We start from the raw sequence: 21,627 nt of genomic DNA, 5'->3' as shown, positions 1-21,627 counted from the left end.
TTTCGCCCAGGCTAGAGTGCAGTGGTGCGATCTTGACTGACTGCAACCTCCGCCTCCCGGGTTCAAGTGATTCTGCCATCTCAGCCTCCTGAGCAGCTGGGATTACAGGTGTGTGCCACCACGCCTGCCTAATTTTGTATTTTTAGTAGAGACAGGGTTTAATCATGTTGGCCAGGCTGGTCTCAAACTCCTGACTTCAGGTGATCTGCCTGCCTCAGCCTCCCAAAGTGCTGGGATTATAGGTATGAGCCACTACTCCTGGCCAAGACCATTGTTACGACTATTGGGAGGATAATACCAAGAGTTTGGAGTATGCTTCTTACCCGGGATTCCCATAAACCAAACCACCTAGAATCAAATAGATCAAAGAATGAGCTCAAGAGCCTACTCATTTAACCAAGCAGTCTTTTTGTTAATGCCCTACAATGAATCTCTATACTTTTCATTTGATGTATTTCTCCATAGGCCACAAGTGCCAGCAGCTCCTCTGTTCAGCCATTTCTATCATAACTTTAACAAGGGAATTTAAAGTCTGTTGTGTAACTGTAGCCTTTACAGAAGAATCTGTTATACAGCCTATCATGAGGGAAGCATTTCTAATTATTGCTTCTTTTGCAATGGAAAAGGGCCATGGAAAAAGGACCTAACAAATGATGCCCTTCTAGAAGATTGAATGCCTCCTAGCAATGTTCTCTTTAACTCGTGATATGGGTTAAGAGAAGTGAACCAATGTTCTGTTTCTGACTGATTATGAGGCAATGTGTGTACCATTAAAGTTTCTCACCTGCATTGGACCTTCATATTTTATCTGTCAAAGTATAAGGTTATTCATATATGAGGCTGGCAGCAAAATCCTTCACAAATAAAAGTGTACCCCATAAGTGCATACAACAGACCCCCTTTTCATTTCTGTTGTTCTTAGAGGCATAAACAAAAAATATTCAAAGATAAGAGTCTCATAATAGTAGAAGTCTTGATCTGTGATCTTGGGAAAAGCTGTTCACATCAAGGATGCCATGTTCTTCTGGGGAAAGACTTCCTTGGTTAGCTTTATCTTAAGGGTTCCTGTGGGTGTACAGCTCCAAGAGTGTGGAGGGACCCTCCTCAGTTGTGAGATTATGAACCCAAAGTTCAGGGTTCCAAAATTTTGCTGCAATGCGGATGGCAAGGACAATCTTTCTCTGATGTTCTCAGAAGATCTAATCTTTAGGTTCTAGATTGTGAAGGGGTTGATTGTCCTCAGTGAACCATAAAAAACTTTCTCTACCTGGTGAAAATACACCATGGTATAATGTCTTAGTTTTATAACATGAGCCTTCTTGCATAGGAGAGCTTTTATACAACCAGAAAACATGCATTGAAAATAACAATTGAATGAAATCACTTTATAGAATGTTTAGATGGCCCATCAGGTGACCAAATGTACCTGAAGCTTTGATTGTTTTCCTAGGAATATGGGCCCAAACATTGGTTATAAACTATTTCAGTAATTTGTAAGTCACCACACCAGTATATTCAGTTTGGATCATTTTATCTTTTCTGTGATGAGTCATCGAATGCAGAACTTTTAATAATAAAAGCTTTAAGGACTTGGAAAGGACAAGGTGACCATCCTGGTTCTCAGTGAGTCCATGCTTAGTTAATATTAGACTTATATCCTCTTGAATGCCAGTTGTTTCTCCAAATTAGCTGCATAGCACTAGTAACTGATGGGTTATCATAAGGTAATTTGACTTAGATCGTGGAATTCATTCATAATGTATATCGAAACAATTTCAGTATTAGCTGGTTTAACATGAAAATCCGACAAAAAGTATTTTCTTAAAGTATTTAATTCATTCTTGTTCTAGTTGTGTTAGCTGCTTTATACAAGGAAATTTGGTTATTTCTGTTTTTTAACCCTTTAAACTAGGCAAAAATGTACATTCCCATGCTTTCTTATAGTCTTTTATGAACAACACCTTTCACTTTTCTTACACACCTTGCATGTAAAACTGTTTCCTCAGTAGTCTCAGTTACATGTTACAATGTTAACTCTTAGTGACTTTTACTTTTGGTGAAAACTTTGATAAGTTTGGGGTTTTAATTAAGTACTAGGTGTGAGGCGCCTAGAACCCAGAAAGAAATGCAGATAAAGTCTGACTCTTTCTAGCGTCTAACTCCATGTGTCCCAGGCCCTACCTAGCTGTAAAACAGGCAAATTGTACAGTTAAGAGTCATAGTGGCATTTACAAAGCATTTAGGAGGCCTAATCACCTTTAAATTGTACAACATTTCTTGCATAAATTCTTTTTCATAAATTCTTTCGTGACTTACACAGACCATCTATTACATGCTTGGACTTTCTGACTTGTCCTAAACATCCCTCTTTTAAACTAGCAGTTATTTTACTTTAGGACAAGAATTTATCATACAAGATCCTTTCTTATGTAAAACCTTCTTTGCATAGCTAGAGGGCATGGCTCATTTCACATGTCCCCAAGATTTATCTAGAATCTAATGCTCCAGAGTAAATTAAGGAATTTTTAAAAGTCAAAGAAGCAGTTTGTGACCTTAAAGCATTTAGCAAACCTAATATCTGACCTGCATAATTTAGACCAAATGTTTACATTTGTGAAGATATTTTTATTTTACCAATACTCTTTAAAACTGTCTTTATTTCCCAGAGATTACTTAAGTCACATGAACTAAATGAAAGGCATTACACTTTTTACTTTTCTGACAAAATATTTGATTTAAGCTCTTAATTAACCAGTTAATTAAAGCTCTTTTATGTTATACACACAACACATATAAATACACAGGTATAACATAAAGGATTCATTCCCTGAGCCAGGAATTGAACCCTAAACCGGGCCACCATTGTGAAAAGAGAAAGTACAGCCACATAGTTACAAGGTCAAACTCCCAAGGACATGACTGACCAATTTGCTGGGCCATCTTGAACAGTGGGCTTTTGGGGCCCTACACGCACAGTTTATCCTAAGGTACCCCTCTTTATGACAGAACAACACAGGAAGACACACAAAGCACACCAGATTCACTACAGCTTACAACCAGCCTCAGAATTCCTTTTGTATTAATTAAAACTTTATAGAGGAGATAAACAGTGACATTTACCTTTCATTTAACCAGTTTGCACAGAGAGAGAGGCCAGAGTCTAACTACTAAGAAATTCTTGCCCTTTTGATGGCATGCCAGATTTCTGGGCTCTTTCTCCCTAAGCAACCCTAGTGACCCTGGTCAACTGTAATGCAAACAAACACATTCACATGAGTTAAGAATATTCACAAATGGTTTACAAATTTTGGAGAAATTAGGCAGAGTGAGAAATATGACTCAAATTCTAATTACAAAAGTATAATCAAGACACTTAAAGTATCAGGAAGCCTAAACTCCAAAAAAGTTAGTTTAAGATTAAAAAGCTGGTGTGCTCCATTAATTCCTGTAGGCCCAACAAAGGTAGCCTAGGAATTCCAGATAAATGGGACAAATGATGACTTTCTAGAAACCCATAGGAAACAAAATACCCACAGAACCAAATAAAAGCCTTCCACTTAGGAACTTTAAAAAATCCTGGTTTTATATATATGCATACACGAGCAAAGTCCAGAGGAGAATAAACAGCAAACAAATGAAAACTAGAAGCACAAAGAAGCAGAAAACCAACCATAAATTTTCCTACTGAGTCTATCTTGGAGGCTACAGTGTTACCCAGGGCCCCAAAAAACCCACATAATGAGTATTTAGTTACTATTAGACAATTCAGTTTCCTTAAGTTCACCAGTATCATTATACATCCTGTGCAATCAAGAAATTCACTCTAGGCACATGACCAATAAGTACTTCATTGCCAGCACTATCCATGCAAAACAGTAAACATAGTGTGAAGCAATGCGTGCACGTATGTGAAATTTGGCTCTACACTAAATCCAGCTTCAGGCTTAACTATATTAAAGAATTGCCAAACTGCTAATGCTTTTTAAAAAAATTTTTTTATTTTCTTTATTTTTGAGGCACTGTCTCCCTCTATTGCCAGGCTGGAGTGCAGCAGTGGCATGATCTTGGCTCACTGCAACCTCCGCCTCCTGGGCTCAAGCAATTCTGCCTCAGCCTCCCGAGTAGCTGGGACTACAGGTGCGGGCCACCACGCCCAGCTAATTTTTGTATTTTCAATAGAGACAGGGTTTTACCATTTTGGCCAGGATGGTCTCGATCTCCTGACCTCGTGATCTGCCCACCTCGGCCTTCAAAGGTTCTGGGATTACAGGCGTGAGCCATTGAACCTGGCTGCATTTCTTTACAATACTTACTTTATTTTAATCAAGACTAAGAGCTTTAACTGAAAACATTAATTAGCCAAATGTCTCCAATTCTCTATCAGGTTTTAAAGAATATTTTATTATCTAAACCTTTTCCACATCTTTCTCCACTACTTACTGGTTTATTACTACGGTATTTCATAAATAACCTTTTCAAATCTGTAATCTGAACTAACTTTTAGATAACTTCTGAATTAGACAAAATTATTATGTTTCTCACTAGTAATATAAACTTTTCGGCACATATTATCTACAGAATTATGTGTTAACTAGAATTCTTATCCTTAGTAACCTAAAACTTGTGTGAAACCCCAAAAAGCAAGAAATTCTGAACCGTCAGATGTGGGCATTTATAGATAAGAACAGTTCCACAATTTAGAAACATAATTCCCCATATCCCATCCCTTTCTTTGTTGGAAATGACCCAGATATTAAATGAGCATCAAAAATAAAGCATTTAATTTACACAAAAAGTTTACCTAAAACATTTATCCCATTCACTGTGCTCAGTTCTTTCAGTTTTAACAAGGGTGACATCAGACATCAATCATGGTATGTAAAATGAACATTGGTTCAGTCCAGAAAGGTGGGACAACTCTAAGGGGGGTGGGGAGGGGGGGCTTCCAGGGCACAGGTAGGTGAGAGACAAACAGTTGCATGCTCTTGAGTTTCTGATTAGCCTTTCTAAAGGAGGCAATCAGATATGCATTTATCTCAATGACCAGAGGGATGACGTTGAGTAAAATGGGACACACATTTGCCCTAAGCAATTCCCAGCTTGAATGTTCCCTTTAGCTTAGTGATTTTGGGGGCCCAAGATATTTTCCTTTCACAGATTTCTCTGATTTGTCAAAAAAAAAAAAAAAAAAAAGTCACGCTAACCAAGATCATTTTGTTTTGGCTAGGTTTATAGTTTTATAATCTTCTATGCCAAATGCTGACATCTCAAAATATCTAGCGAAGACAAACATAAAACCAGACAAAAAATGTATGCTGATAGTTCTGAAGGCATTTGTTTTTATTTTACCAGTAATTTTAAAGCCAGCTTGTTTAGTAAAGTTATACTTAAGTCACGTGAACTTAAAAATTGCTTAGACTTAGTTAATGTATGAGCACTCTTACAAGTCAGTTCAGTAAACACAGCATATAACAACAAATGTACATACAAATAAAGACGTCTAGACATGTATACACATACACGAACCAAGATCCAATAGCTTGGAACCCTAGCCGTGAGATAGCAATACAAGCTCACCGGTTTTACTTCGTTTGCCGCAATAAATAATCCCATGAAAGCTGTGAACCAAAATTTCGAGTAAAGCATTTTCCATGGCAGTTTGATTTTTAAACGCCAAACCTCCCCAGACCCCAAAGGACACTGGGGCCAAACAGTTCCAAACAAGAGCACCACACATTAACCAGGCCTTCTGCTTAGAACAGCAGCACAAAAGCCTGGATACATGCAACACCATCCCACTTTCCCATTCAACGGCAAACTCCAGATTCCAAACATTGGGGCCAAACAGTATTGCAACTACGAGAGAAAGTTCTAAGGAGAGTTTAGTACTAGACCTCAGAACCTCTGCCAAGGGCGTCCCCTTTATAGAGATTGAAGTCCAGAGGATCCCCGTGGGGTGTTCCCCTTTGGAGTCCAATCTTAGAGTATCAGACGTCTCTGACCTTAGGTGGGCACTGGTGCTGCTTTGTATACTTTTCCTCCAGAGGTGATGGCTTGCTGTGAGCTTTCCTTTGATACCTGGGTGTAATCCCCAACTTTCAGCATCTGTATAATTTGATAAGACCACGCTTTCCCATGCTTCTCGTTCCACTAGAGTGACAGCCATGAACTGTAATGATAGGATGTGGAGCCTGAGTGGGCTTCTTTTGTCCTTAGCCAGTCGAGTAGGGGAGGGAAGAATTTATGGTTATGTTTTTCTGATTTCTGTGAGCTGCCGTAACATATTAATCAAACCCAAAGGAGAAGTCAGGGGAACTCTGATTTAGAGCCAGTTGATCAGAAGCACAGGTGAAACATCCTGGGGCTTGCAATTGGCGTTAGAATTGTGGCTCAGTCTTCAATCTGTGTGATCTGATGGTATCCCCAGGTAGATAATGTAGAATTGAATTGGAGGATGCCCAAGTAGTGGTCTGTGCAGAGTTGCTTTGTTTGCTTACTGGCTGGTGGGGAGAAATCTTCACACATCTGAGGTCAGAAGCATGTTGTAAGAGAATAGTGGAAGAAACTGAGTTTATTTCTTCCTCTCATAACCCCAATGCTTTTTTTCCCCCCTCTGTCTCTAAAGGCTCATTTTGAATCTGCATTTCTTAAAGTTTACAACCTTTCAGTCTAATTTCTCACAATCACTCTTACCAAAGAACCTGGGTCCCACCATGAGAGAAGACAGCCCATCAACCCCCTGGAATATTTTATTTACTGGCATTCACTTTGGTTGGTGTGCTAAAATGATTGAGCCATATGAAATTGCCCTTTGTGTGGGTTGAAACTGGGTCAGATAGCAATTTCATTCTCATTTTGGTAAAATTTAAGGACTTAGTGACCCATAAGAATATTGGAAGTATTTTTATTGCTATAGCATTTAAATAAAAATAATTCCATTTGTTGCTGAAATTTTTACTGAAAGAGTTGAGCATGTGATAGTAATTAAAACAAAATATTCTGTTTTATAGTATCAGTAGTTTGAAAAGAAATATTATAACTAAAATATAAAGTAAGTGCAATGGAATTAGACTTTGAGGTGGAACATGAAGACCTAATTTCTGATGTGTGACAGATGATATATCAGGCAATTAAGGAGATTATTTTGTTCAGGCAGTTGCAATAGGGAGAATGTTCACTAATAGGAAACCTCTTGAAGAAGAAGGAGAAAAGGTAGGGATTAATAAAACGGGAGTCATCAAGGAAGGGTAGAAGTAGGTCCTATTTGGGAATTGTATTTCAGTTGGTCCTTTCTGGTTAACCGTTTCTTGGTTTAAAAAAGGGTGTGGTGCTTATCCATTCTGGCCTTCTGAGAGCACTCAGGGCTAAGATAAAGTGTAACACTGTCAGATGGAACAACATTACAAACGTTTGTATTAATAAATCATATGGGATGCATACCACAGGTTGAAAGTGTGATTCAGAGAAAACTTATCAAAAGTTTCATTCATAACTTTAAAATCTATAGGTTTCTTAATATTTATTTCTCCATGAAAGGACTAAAACAGGGCAGCTTTGTGTTGTGGAGTAATCAACAATTGAAATTCAGGCTAAATCGGGAAGAAGCCAGCCATTAAAGACCAAGACTAGGCTAGTGGGCCATATTGTAGACGGAAGACCCAGTATAAGTGGTAGCCTTCCAAAGTCTTTTGGAAGTTGAAGATGGGAAGGGTGTCTATAAATGGGTCAGGGCAGAGAAGTCTGTAATTTTGTTAAAGGGTAAATTTCAAGAGTGCAAAATCACAACCCGTATAAAATGACCACGTATCAAAGATTTTATTTACCTTTTTAGTAAGGGAACCAGGCACAACCTGTTTAAAGGAGCAGTAAGAAAACCATGAAATCTATGTAGAGTGAAGGAATGTTAAAATGAGTTTACAGATGGAAGCAAAACTGATTTTTCCCGCTAGGGACAGGGTTGCCTCTTTGTCAGACAGTTATTCACATATCTCTGGACAAGAATTATTTGAGGTGTGAAATAGCTCAAAGGCAATGAAAGGAGCAAAACCCTCTTCCTCCCCAGGGTCAGATTGTTCCCAGAGGCTCCAGCATTCCATTGTCATGGTATTCAGTAATCTCTTTTGCTTATGCCAAAGTCCTAAGTTTTTCCTTGCCATACTCCCTCTATAGTAACTACTTGCTGCTTCTGATATTGATGCATTTTAAGTTGGAATTTCATTGGCAATAGCCATAATCTAGTTTGACCATATAGCAGTCTAACTTTAAATTTTTATATATAAATTGGAGGTGAAGGTTAGTGAATTTGAATTAGCTCAGTGGTTCTCAGTTGGTGTGATTTTGTCCCCCAGGGGACATTTGACAGTGTCTGCAGACATTTTTTTGGTTGTCAAAATCTGGCAGGTCAGGTGGGAAGTGCTTTGGGCGTGTAGAAGGTAGAGGTCAGGAATGCTGCCAGACATCTTATAATACACAAAACAGCTCCCCACCACAAAGTTATCTGGCTCCAAATATTAATAGTGCCAAGATTAAGAAACCCTGATAGCCATTGAAAACTGTTAGAGGGAAGCTCAAGTTTCTGCTGTGTTAAAATTAAACATAATTTTATGCTCTCAAATCTGTGTGGAAAGCATACATTTCATTGTTAAGGTCTTGAAATAATGTTCCTGTTACAATTTTCCATTTTAAAAATTAAGCAGTCAGCATACCCTTTAACTTGAGAGAGTTGGTGATTAAGTGGAAACAGTTGCTTTCTCTTGTAATAAGTGTATAGCACTTAGAATTTTTTTTATTACTTTTCCTATTTTAGGTTTCACTGAAGAAACATCTTAGAGAGTCATTGCACCTCTGAGATTTAATGTTTACAACTTGGAGTTGTTGACCTTCTTAAACATTTTGGAAGTCAAAATGAAAGTTTTCTGTGAAGTTTTAGAACAGTTATACAAGAAGGTACTTCTTGGAGTCACACTTGAAAATGACAGCCATGATTACATCTTTTATCTCAACCCAGGAGTTTCAGATCAAGATTGCTCTACAGCCACCTCCTTAGAATGGGCAAACACCTATGGTATCCAGGACAGGCATCAGCCTATCTCTGTCGGTGTGGCTCCCATTGCTGTAGCACCTGCATGTTTGAAGACCAACTCTCTGATGAGCAGTTCCGGAGAAGTAATGCTCCTTCAGTTAACAGTGATCAAAGTGATGACAACCCGGATATTGTCTGTCAAAACTGAGTTCCATGCAAAGGAGAAATACAGAGATATAATTAAAATTCTCTTAGAATCAGCCAAAGTTGATTCTAAATTAGTAAGCCATTTGTTTTTTTTAAAGATCTAGATATTTAAAATAAAAATTTTAAGAACATTCAGCAATAGTGGTTAATTGTATTTGTTTTCCTCTAGATCTGTATGTTCCAAAATTCAGATAAATTGTTATGTCACATGGCCGCCCAGTGCCTTGCATTGCTTCTCTATTTCCAATTGAGAGAAAAGGTAAGATAAGTAATCAAAGTGCGTTATTATTTCTCTTTCTTAATTTTTTTTTTTAATTTAAATGTTTTGTGGAGACAAGGTCTCAGTGTGTTGCCCACTCTGGTCTCAAACTTCTGGGCTCAAGCAATCCTCCTGCCTTAACCTCCCAAAGTGCTGGGATTAAAGACGAGAGCCATGGCACCCAACTTGTTTCTCTTATAGTTTCTTTAAAATTGCTCTTTGACATTTGATTTTTACCCTTCAAATGTTTGTATTAATAAGACGTTTGCTCACATAATAACATATGTAAAACCATAAAAATGTAAGAATAGAATAGATTATTTGTGTCAAGGATTAGAGTCTTAAATATGTTGTCAATCTTAATCAGATTCTTAACCTGAGAGGTGAGTTTCACGTAAGAGTCCATAACTTTCTGCATATTCTCAAACTACTAGGTGGACCCCTTTCCCCTAAAAAGATTTAGGAACCACCTCTTGAGAACAAGCCTATGTTCACAGGTTTAATGTAAATTCTAACAACAATCCTCAGCATAATGTAAAACAATATAAACAAATTCAGAGTTGAGTTTCTCTCTTATCTCTGAATTAAACAAATGAAGTATCTACTGACTTTTCAACCATAATCTCTTGCTTCTTTCAATAACCTTTTCCTGAATATAAAAAGTGATATTATAGTAGAAAATTTGGAAAATAGACAAAGTATAAAGAGCAAATTAAAATTAAAAATTCACCACTTAGAGATAACACTGCTAACGTTTTCATCTTCCTTTTTTATTTTATTTCTATGGCATATTCAAATTTTTTACTTAAATTATATTAGGATATTTCTGTTCCTTCTCAGTTTACCACATATTATCATACTTCTTTTGACCAAATGTGTAAACAATGTGGTATACAGTTGTGTTATGTAAAGAAAATATTGTATTTTAACTACTTTTTTTTTTTTTTCTTTGAGACAGAGTCTCGCTCTGTCGCCCAGGCTGGAGTGCAGTGGCCGGATCTCAGCTCACTGCAAGCTCCCCCTCCCGGGTTTACGCCATTCTCCTGCCTCAGCTTCCCGAGTATCTGGGACTACAGGCGCCCGCCACCTCGCCTGGCTAGTTTTTTTGTATTTTTTAGTAGAGACAGGGTTTCACCATGTTAGCCAGGATGGTCTCGATCTCCTGACCTCGTGATCAGCCTGTCTCGGCCTTCCTTAACTACTTTCTTTATTTTCTCACTTGCAGATAACCTTAAGTAATTCCTGGATTGCTTTTTGCCAGAAAAATCTTTCTGAATACTCTGAGAGTAATAAAGCAATATACTGCCTCTGGACTCTTACAGCAATAATAAAAGAAATCTTTAAAGATTCATGTTCACAAAAAACAGGTATGGATTACATGGCCCCATAAACAATCGTCATCTTCCTCCTGGGAGTATTGTATTTATAATGAGAAACAAAACTTACTTTGGAACATCTGATCTGTCTTAAAGTAATGAAAAACTCAGTCTCTTCCAATGTATTTTGATTGAGGATAACCTGTTTTAAAAGAAAAAAGCATAAGGAAAAAAGTAAAACTTTTCATGGTCGTAAATCCCTTGCATTGTTTGATGCTACTGATATTCGTACAATGAATTTCTTTTTGGTTATTTTTTTGTTTTTATTTTTTTGAGACAAGTCTTGCTTTGTTGCCCAGGCTGGAGTGCAATGGCATGATCTTGGCTGACTGCAACCCTTGCCTTGCGAGTTCAAGTGATTCTTCTGCCTCAGCCTTCCGAGTAGCTGGGATTATGGGTGCTCACCACCACACCCAGCTGATTTCTGTATTTTTAGTAGACACAGGGTTTTACCATGTTGACCAGACTGGTCTCAAACGCCTGACCTCAAGTGATCCACCAGCATCGGCCTCCCAAAGTGCTGGGATTACAGTTGTGAGCCACTGCACCTGACCGTAAAATGAATTTTAACTGTGGTTCTTAGCCATTACTCTGTGTAACCTCATTTGTTAATGTTAGAGGTAAACATTCCAAATCTGTTTTTTCATCTTATAAAGTGATATTTATAAAAACCGAATTGTAAAATTATTTGAAGACTGCATTTTCCCTGTTTATAATTCCTATTTTTATAATTGCAGAAATTCTAAAGCAGTTCCTGACTCATTTCGACACTATTTTTGAAGTGTTTTACAATTCCTTATTCTCTCAGCATTTTGAAAACTGCCAGGATACTTCTAAAATAGTAAACATCCTGATATGTTTCCTGGAGTTGCTTGAGCTTCTCATAGCCTCCAGAATCTACCTGAAGTTACATTTCACTTGCCAGAGGATTTTATTTTTGAAACCATCTTGCATGCTAGAAGTTATTACCTGGCCTATTCAGGCTTTTGTCAAAAGGAAGGTCATCATATTCCTCAAAAAATGCCTTCTCTTTAAAGTGGGTGAAGACCTTTGTCGTGGATCTGTACCTCCCCTAATGCCGCCAGACCATCATGTAGCAATGGACATGCTGGCTTTAGCTAGTGCCGTTTTGCAAGCTGTGAATTCGGGATTGTTGAAGACACTGTCTGTTTATGGAAAACATTCCTTTTTTGGAGGTAATGAAGTTCAACCTGGATGTGAACATATCGCTAGTCCAGATCATGTGATCCTTAGAGCAGCAAGCTTAGTTATAATGAAATCCTTGGAAATCAAGTTTCAGAATTGTTCGTCAGCAAGTGAAATGAAAGGTAATTCCCCGAACTCCTTTTGTATGCAGCGTGTAATTATTAAGTATAGTAATTCATAATTATCAAATCTCAGGACTAATATAAATTCCACTAATTTAAGCTGTCTGTTATCCTATTTATAACTTGCTACGTTTTCCAAAAAAAAAAAAAAAAAGAGAACTGGATTTACCTTTAAGAAACATGTCAGCTTTTTGTGGCTACAATGAATTTGTAAAGTATAAGGAATGATTTAGGTTTAAAAAACTTGCTGTTGAGTCATCTCAAAGTAAGTGATGGAAATTCATATTCAAGTATTTATAGCATTTTATTTATATTAATCCTTCTTTTTTAAAAAAATCTAAAGTGCAGTTGCATGACCATGGCCCACTGCAGCCCTGGCCCGCCTTCAGCCCATGCTATTCCTCCTGTCCCAACCTGGGAGGTCCCATCCTGGGAGATCAAGGCTACAGTGAGCTGCGATCCATCGCACACCTGTACTCCAGTCCTGGTGTAACAGATGGAAATCCTGTCAGAGAGAGAGAGAGAAAGAGAGTGAGGAGACAGAGAGATTAAAGAAAAATGTGTTCACTCCCACTTAAGTGTTGTTACTATTGTTAGTTATTGTTTCTTTGTTATTGTTATGTTTACTGTTTGTTTATTTTGAGGCAGGGTCTTGCTCTGTTGCCCAGGCTCACTGCAGCCTCAACCTTTTGATCTCAAGCGATCCTCCCGCCTCCATTTCCCTACCCCATTTATATTAATCCTTCATACAATTATTCTACTAATGTAGATTATTGAAAATTAGATATTGATTTGAAGCTAATATATGAGAAGTTATATTGATAAAGAAATTGTTACATATAGAATTTCCAGGATAGTAACACAGGAGTTCAGTCTTCCATTTTACTTGAGAAAAATGAATAGTAAATGTCTCTAAACAAGCAGCATACAGATTCAGTGAAAAGTTTGAATGTGAGCAGTGACATCACTGAATTGCTTTGGATATAATTTAGCTTCTAATAACTACACATTAGTTATAATTCTGTGCAGTTATAATTTATAACACTAGATGGCACCTGTTATATAAGTCAGTTTTAAATTGTAGTTAAAACTACCTAAAATGTTTTTTATTTTTGTGCTTAATAGTAGTACTTCTATGCTCTAAACAAACAAAAAATGTTTTTCTGTTATTTTGAAGACAAAATTATTTTTGCTTGGTCGCATTCTTGCCTCTAGTAACAGACAGCTCTGGCATCCGATGAAGTGATCTTTGTGGTCTGCTCATTTATTTATCTGCTTTTAGCAAGAAATCACATAGCTTTTATTTCTGAGAGACAGTTATTTGGCAGTTGTTGCGAATAGATGATCTAGCTGTACATTTTAAATGTATGCTCTGGAATGAGCCTCAGTGTCCTCATTTGCCAAATAAAGATGATTCCTAACTGATTCCTGATGACTTTTTGAAAGTGAATTAGGATAATTGCATCTTAAGGTAGTCTAGGCACTATGAGTTTATATATAGGCAAGATATTAATTCATTCATGAACTATTGCCTATAGTTTGAAATTTGCATTTTTTGAAGTTGACTTACAGAGGTTCATGTCTGAGTTATTGACCTTCTTAAAGCCTCACCTTCAGCCCTCTCTGCAATTACACAATCCATGCAAATGGCTGTCTAGAGTTTTCATAGAACAAGACGATGACATGCTGGAGGCTGCCAAGGCATCACTGGGCATCTACTTAACACTGACCAGGTTAGTGTATTTTAAAGTATTTATTGAACGGCCTACAAGTCAGGAAAGCAGAAAACATTTCTGAGAATTTGCTGGGCGTGTTGCTTACTTTGCATCATTTGGGGTAAAACATCCTGTGGTTTCCTCGTAAGTTGCAGTTCCTTTCTTTAACCCTGACTTACATGAAAAGGAGACTGCATTTGCATCACTGTGAAAACTTGGCTGGCTGGGCAGATCTCAGGTAGTATAAGTAGACTGGTATCTAAAACCATGGCTTCTGATTTAGTCTTCAGTAAGTCAGTACACTTCTCTGAATCCTAATTGTTGTTCATTTAAGACCTCTTTTCACCCCTAAGACTTACTTTTTTGTGTTAAGCTTCAGTAAGATGATCTTTGCTTTTGTAAAGGTGAATACAAACTTAGAAATCGTCAAAAGGAGCTGTTCTGAATTTTCGTTTCAATATTCAGTTGAATTTGGGCTGATACCTTCTTGAGGCAAATGTCTGAAATTGGTTATGTTACTGATGATTTATACTGATTGTCTCTGCTTTATTAAAATAGCTGTACTTGAGGTAATATCTTCTTGTGGCAAATATCTATAATTGGTTATGAAGCTAATAACTGATGACCTTTTCCACTGTTTCTGCTTCTGCTTTATTAAAACACTCACATACTTGCTTTATTTCCATTTCTTTCTTGGCCTGGGAGAAAGGGATTTCTTGCTAATGATCTGTGGTGCAGTGTTGTGCTGCCAGTACTTACTTGTATTATGACACTGCTGGCAATGGCTGCTCTTAGACTCTTAAGTGTTTGGGGCCAATTTTCAAAAGATTCTAATCAAGAACTCAAAATTCCTGCATGTGATTTGAATTAGGTTCAAAACGGTCAAATACAAATTCAGTCTGAAAATGCACACGCCTGTAAGAGTATATCTTAATTGTACTCAAAGTTAGCTCCTTACTCCTCAGGAAGTGGAAACCCCTGAATTAAACTTACTTTGTATGTGAATTTCTGACTTAATTCCAGTTCGGTGTGTCCAGAGAGGCATGTGCTTACAACATAGATACTTTTTTCAGATGTAGTTGTATTTGTTAAGATTTTTTTGGTTGTAAATGATGGAAACCAACTCTAATTTGAGCGAAAACCAAAGTTTATTGGCTCATAACTGGGAATTCTAAAGGGTCAAGTTGGAGTTAGGTATGTACAGGGACTATAATCATGTCATCAGTCACTTCTCTTTTTCTCTGTCTCACAGTTTTGAATTCATTCTCAAGGCATGGCCACCAGCAGTTCAAGGCTTACCTCAGCCCTACAGTTATAATCTTCCATAGCTCCAGCAAAAGTCCCAGGAGAGATCTGATTTAACCCACTTGGGTTACAGAGCCTTGTCAGAACCAGTCATGGTGGCCAGGAGCATGGAGTGTTCTGATTGGTCAGCCTGGGTCACCATGCCCACCCTTGTTGAGAAGGGTAAGGAAGGAGGTTTAGGAATTATCTTACCACATGGAATTGGTTACCTGTAAGAATGAGGAATTCTGATGTCAAGAGAAAGGATGACAGAGAACTTTTATTGGGCAGACAAAAACTAGAACTGCCAAAGTCAGTGGATTTTGCTTTACTGAGTCAGACTTATTTAGAGCTTATGGGGAAAGGAATAGGTTTTGAAATTTTTTCTTTTAAGAAGTGATGCATTGATTTAAAAGTAATCTAATAGGTTAATTTATGGTATGTGAATTATATCTGTTAAAACTGTTTATTTTTGTAAGGTCGTTAATCTGGATTCTCCATTTTCTTCATTTTCAGAGGATGTGAAGCCACTGAAAGCTTGACCCAAGGAAAAGAAATGTGGGACCATCACACACATGAAAATGGCTACAATCCTCACTGTATTTTCTTGTTCTTCTTAAAAAATATAGGATTTGATTCTACAGTTCTTCTTGACTTTTTGATTTCATCAGAAACCTGTTTTCTTGAATATTTTGTTAGATATTTAAAATTACTGCAAAAGGACTGGGATAATTTTTTCACCATTTGCAATAACTTTGATGCAACTGAATCTAAATATGACATAAGTATTTGTGACTGTGTCCCCTCACTTGTCCAAGACCAAAGCACCAACCGAACAACACCCCATCATTTGACTGCTCCTCATAGTCACATAGATGTGTGTGCTCAGCACTCCTGGGCTTCCGATGCTCCCTCTGAACCACTGAAAGCTATGATGTCCAAGGGGACTGACACCATGTGTACTTCTAGTCTGTCTTCCCCCCGGGCCTCTCAAAGTCTGGTAGATTACGACAGCTCTGATGATTCTGAAGTGGAATCTACAGACCAGTGTTTAGCTAACAGTAAACAGACATCTTTACACCAACAAGCAACTATGGAGATTCAGGATGCAGCTGGGACAAGCAGAGATAAAGAAGAATTTAGCCTTGAGCCTCCATCAAGGCCTCTGTTTCTGAAAGAATTTGATACTGCCTTCTCCTTTGATTGTGAAGTAGCCCCAAATGATGTCGTCTCTGAAGTGGGAATATTTTACACAATAGTAAAATGCTTCCAGGAACTACAAGATGCCATCTGCCGTTTGCAAAAGAAAAATCTTTTCCCATATAATCCAACTGCACTTTTGAAGTTATTAAAATACATAGAAGTGATAAGTAATAAAACTATGAACACTTTGTAAAACATTGGCATTTTATTTTCCAGGAATTGTTTCTCCTTAATATAAATTATGTCTCAATGAAATAATAGTATAAAATAATCACCACAAAAGGGTTTTCCTTTTTTTTTTTGAGGCAGAGTCTGATTCTGTCACCCAGGCTGGAGTGCAGTGGTACGATCTCAGCTCACTGCAACCTCCACCTCCCTGGTTCAAGTGATTCTCCTGCCTCAGCCTCCCGAGTAGCTGGAATTACAGGTGCCCGCCACCACACCCAGCTAATTTTTGTATTTTAGTAGAGACGGGGGTTTCACCATGTTGCCAGGCTGGTCTTGAACTCCTGACCTCAAGTGATCCACCCGCCTTGGCCTCCCAAAGTGCTGGGATTGCAGGCATGAGCCTCTGTGCCCGGCTGGGTTTTCTAAACAAGTTCTTACTTTTTGCCTTATTGGAAGCAACCTAGTGACTGAAAAAGAGATATCAAGTGACAAGTCACTCAATATACCTATATACCACTGGAGATTTATGACAGTTCAAACTGATACAAAATCAGGGGTGGTGATCACGCTTCTTAACTAGGGCTGCCGTAACAACTTGCCACATGTGCCGCAGCTTCAGACACCTGAAATTATTCTCATAGTTCCTGAGGCCAGAATCCAAACTCAAGGTTCAGCAGGGCAGTGCTCTCAGGGTCTGGAGAAGAATCCCTCCCTGCCCCTTTCTGGCTTCTGGTGGCAGCCAACCATCCATGGTGTCCCTTGTCTTGTAGCGGCATCACTCCAGTTCCTGCCTCACATAGCATTTTCCTGTGTCGGTGTCCAGTTTCCCTCCTACAAGGACATCATCGGTCATTGGATTAGAACCCACCCTCATCCAGTATGGTCTCAACTTGATTGCAGCTGCAAAGACCCTAATTCCAGATAAGGTCACTTTCACGTGTTCTTGATGGACTTGAATCCAGGAGGGTCACTAACCAAATATAGTTACTATTTCCTTCTGGGATATTTACATAGAAAGTGATATATTAAAAATGTAAAACCTTAGCCATTTCTTTGAGAAGTTATTATACCTGGCCTACTGTATGAACATGATTCTTTCTAAAAAAAATTTTAATCACTATATAATTTTCCTATTTAAAATTGTGACATGAATAATTGTGTTCCATACTCTTGAAGAGAAGCAGTAAAGTCAATTTTAATATGTTTGTGTAATAGGAGCAATAGCTACATTGTGCTGCTAAGTCTTGCATTAAGGCAGTCTAAAGTATTGCCTGTAAATTTTTTTTAAAATGATCTCTTTGCAGAGAAACAGAATAAAGACTAAACCTACCAGACATTAAAATATAGATTAAGGCTATGGTATTTGAAACAGTTTAGTACTTAATTCAGGTAGAAATGGAAAAAACAGTGGAGCTAAATAGAAGGTTGCTGATTAAAATAACAGTGAAGTACCAGTGTTAGCCAAATAGCAATGCAAAGGTCAACAGGTTTGCATTTAACATGATGTTGGTGAGGCTGTTGAGAAACAGCATTGAGGCAGTTTCTACCATAATTGAAAAAGCACGTCAAAGAATGTGTATTCAAGGATGCCACATTATTTGCAAAATATTTTAAGGTTTTATTTAGAGTTTCACTAGAAATATCTGGTTAACTAAGTCAGGATTTGTTCAGTGGAATACTATATGCCTGTGAAAATAATGCATTTTATGCATGTTTGTGGATGTGAAACATCTCCAGTAAAAAACAAGTAAATACATGGGGCTTGCAATTATTTAGGGAAAGAAGCAGGGCAGGAGTAATACACATTAATATATGTGCTTTTGTGCATGTATAAAATATGTATGTAAGACTATATAAGAAAGTCATAATAGTGGTTGCCTTAGGAGACAGGTCTGATGTGGAAGACAAATTCTCATCTTTTTGTACTATTTTTAGCTGGATACATGCAGCACTGCATTAGGATATTTCAGTAACAGACCACATAGTACAGTGGTCCCATAAGACTATCAAGCCATTATTTTTACTGTAACTCTCCTCTGTTTAGGCATGTTTAGATACACAGATACTATTGTGTTACAGTTGCCCACAGTATTCAGTACAGTAACATGCTGTGTACAGGTTTGTAGCCTAGGAGCAATGGGCAATACCATACAGCCTAGGTGTGTAGTAGGCTATGCCATCTACGTTGTTGAATATACTCTGTAACACACATGACATGACAACAAAATTGCCTTACAACTCATTTCTCAGAACATGTCCCTGTCAGGTGACACATGGGTAACTGTGTTTTAATGGAAATAACTGGGAAAAGAAAAAAAAAACGAATATTGTTCCAAAGGGTACATAAATGTTGAATGCATTATAACTCATGCTTATGCAGGTGTGGTTTTGACCTGTGTTTCTCTATAGGATTAGCAAGGAACTGTCAGCCCCTCATTGCGTGTAAAATGAGGGAAAAGCAGTCTTACAGGTATGCTAAGTTGGTGTTTCAGAATATCTACATTTATAACTAACTAGAGTGTAAGTCAATTCATCACACACTCACTAAGCCCTGCTTTTGCTAAAGGTGACCCTTGGCTGGTGTGATCACTGTCCTTGGCCCTTCTGAGCATCTAAGCGCTATTCCCAGAGTTACGTCATAAAGGAACACAAAACTATTGATATATGTCTGCACAGTGAGTTCCCAGAGTACAACACAAGAGCAGTCTGTAACCTCGGCCCTTCCAGTAAAAGCGTATGGAAATGCAAGTGAGTACATGGTGCCATGCACCTAACTTACTTGTTTTAAAGCAGAAGAGATACAGAAAAGTGCACTATAAGTATACAGTTTGTTGAATTTTCAGAAACAGCACATCTATGCAGCCAGTCCCCAGACGAAGAAATAGCATGAGGCACCCAGAAGTCCCTCTTGAGTCCTCTCCCTGTCACTGTCCACCCCTGAAGGTAACTGTGTCGTGAACTGAGACAACAGAAATGATCTTTGCCTGGTTTTCTCTTTCTTTTACTCTTATAAATGGAGTCATAGATTATGTATTCTTCTGTTCAGCATCATTTGGGAGTGTGTCCTCATTTATTTTTAAAATGTCAAGTACCTGGCCAGGTGTGGTGGCTCACGCCTGTAATCCCAGCACTTTGGGAGGCCGAGTTGGGTGGATCACCTGAGGTCAGGAGTTTGAGACCAGCCTGGCCAATGTAGTGAAACCCCGTCTCTTCTAAAAATACAAAAAACTAGCCGAGCGTGTGGCACACACCTGTAATCCCAGCTACATAGGAGGCTGAGGCAGGAGAATCACTTGAACCCCAGAGGCAGAGGCTGCAATGAGCTGAGATCACGCAATTGTACTCCAGCTTGGGCAACAAGAGCAAAACTCCATCTCAGGAAAAAAAAAAAAAAAAAAAAAAAAAACAGTCCCCACATTTCAGCTATTATTGGTAACCAAATACTTTGACTCCTCATAATTCTCTAACACACCCTATATGCTAGCACACTGAGATTAACAAACACTGGTCAAACAATAAAGTGTATGGTAAACAGGTTATGCAGGGCCTTGTGCAATTGGCCTCAACCTGCTTCTCCAGCCTGTCTGTGCTTTTCTCCCCATCCACTGTTCCTTGCACAACTCTTGGCCCTTACATACTCATTCATCAAGCCCCATCTTCAGTGTTAGATCTGTGAAGCCTTTCCCCATCTGTTCCACACCATTCAATTTTGCATGCTGTATTCTCTGCACTTTGCTCTTTCCTGTGTTGTATCATTTGTCCATTATATTTGAACCATAAGTCAACAGTCTTTCCATTTGCTAAGCTCTTTTTACATCGTCACATCATAGGCACAGCACAAATGTTGAATAAATGAGAAGTGATCCTTCTCCAGGGACTTGATAATCTGCTGGAGGAGACAGATGTGCAGAGAATTATAATCATTATCCTTACCTTGCACTTCCTACTTGCCACTGTTTTAAGTGCTCATCTAATCCTTCTAACAATGTTAGAAAGTAGGTCCTATTATTATTACTATTATTGTTTTGCAGACATGGAGATTAAGTAGCTTGCCCAAGATCATAAAGTGGCAGAGCTGAAGTAATGGATTCAAGTAGTTAGGTTCCAACCTCTTCTCAGACTCCTTGCATAATTTATTCCCTGCCTTCAAGACAGAAGATGAGGAATGTACACTATTAAAACGAAAATTGTTGCAGCTTTGGATATGTGTGGTGGGTGGTATAAGTCACACCATAAAAGTATATTGGAGTTAGGTCATCCAAGACCTAGGGTGATGTGCTAAGGAGTATTGACTTTTCTATACACAGTAGACAGCTGATGAGGTTTTTGAGTAAATGACTGGTTTTGTGTTTGAAGAAAGTGACTTTAGTGGCAATATAGTGGCTACATTGACAAGCACAAAGATTGGGAAGAGTTTGTTGCAGAAATCCCACTGAAGGCAAGGGCAATGGGAATGGGATCCAGGCCTGGCTGAATGCTCACATCAGCTTCTCTGCCTTCAGACACCCACTAACAACAATAAAGAGGCCAAATCACAAGCAACAAGACACATGAGGACAAAATCGAAAAGGAGAAAACAATTTTGGAAGCTCAAAGGTAGGTAGGTTGAAAATTCGTAACTACCCAGTGGGTTCATCTTGCCTGCTCCCTAAACAGAGTCGATTTATCAAGACAGGGTAATTTCAATAAAGAAAGAGTAATTCACTCAAAGCCGTCTGTGGGGGAGACTGAAGTTTTATTATAACTCAAATCGGTCTTTCCGAGCATTCAGGGATCAGAGTTTTTAACGATAATTTGGTGGGTAGGGGATGTTGAGTCAAGAGTGCTGATTGGTTGGGTCAGAGATGAAATCAGGGAATTAAAGCTGTCTTCTTGTGCTGAATCAGTTCCTGGGTGGGGGCCACAAGAGCCAAGATCAGATGAGCCAGTTTATCAATCTGGGTGATGCCAGCTGATCCATCAAGTGCAGACTCTGCAAAATAGTTACTGACTTAGGAGCAGTTTAGGGAGGGTCAGAATCTTGCAGCCTCCAGCTGCATGACTCCTAAACCATAATTTATAATCT

General features: G+C 38.4%; 1 protein-coding gene across 2 annotated transcripts in view; it reads left to right on the top strand.

Annotated features, from left to right (window-relative positions):
* Positions 1-16,594, top strand: part of LINS1 (lines homolog 1) — a 29,915-nt gene extending 13,321 nt beyond the window's left edge. For both annotated transcript variants that reach the window (XM_025392252.1, XM_025392251.1), the window contains 6 exons: positions 8,807-9,303; positions 9,399-9,488; positions 10,714-10,855; positions 11,602-12,192; positions 13,754-13,925; positions 15,708-16,594. In XM_025392252.1, the coding sequence (XP_025248037.1) occupies positions 8,905-9,303; positions 9,399-9,488; positions 10,714-10,855; positions 11,602-12,192; positions 13,754-13,925; positions 15,708-16,587 (2,274 nt within the window). In that variant the 5' untranslated portion in view covers positions 8,807-8,904 and the 3' untranslated portion in view covers positions 16,588-16,594. The remainder of the gene's footprint in view (positions 1-8,806; positions 9,304-9,398; positions 9,489-10,713; positions 10,856-11,601; positions 12,193-13,753; positions 13,926-15,707) is intronic.
* Positions 16,595-21,627: the final 5,033 nt, after the last annotated feature.

The sequence above is a fragment of the Theropithecus gelada genome, chromosome 7b, assembly GCF_003255815.1.
Source record: "Theropithecus gelada isolate Dixy chromosome 7b, Tgel_1.0, whole genome shotgun sequence".
Classification (NCBI taxonomy): Eukaryota; Metazoa; Chordata; class Mammalia; order Primates; family Cercopithecidae; genus Theropithecus; species Theropithecus gelada.
The sequence above is the reverse complement of the archived record's forward strand: the minus strand, read 5'-3'. Positions and strand labels throughout refer to the sequence as shown.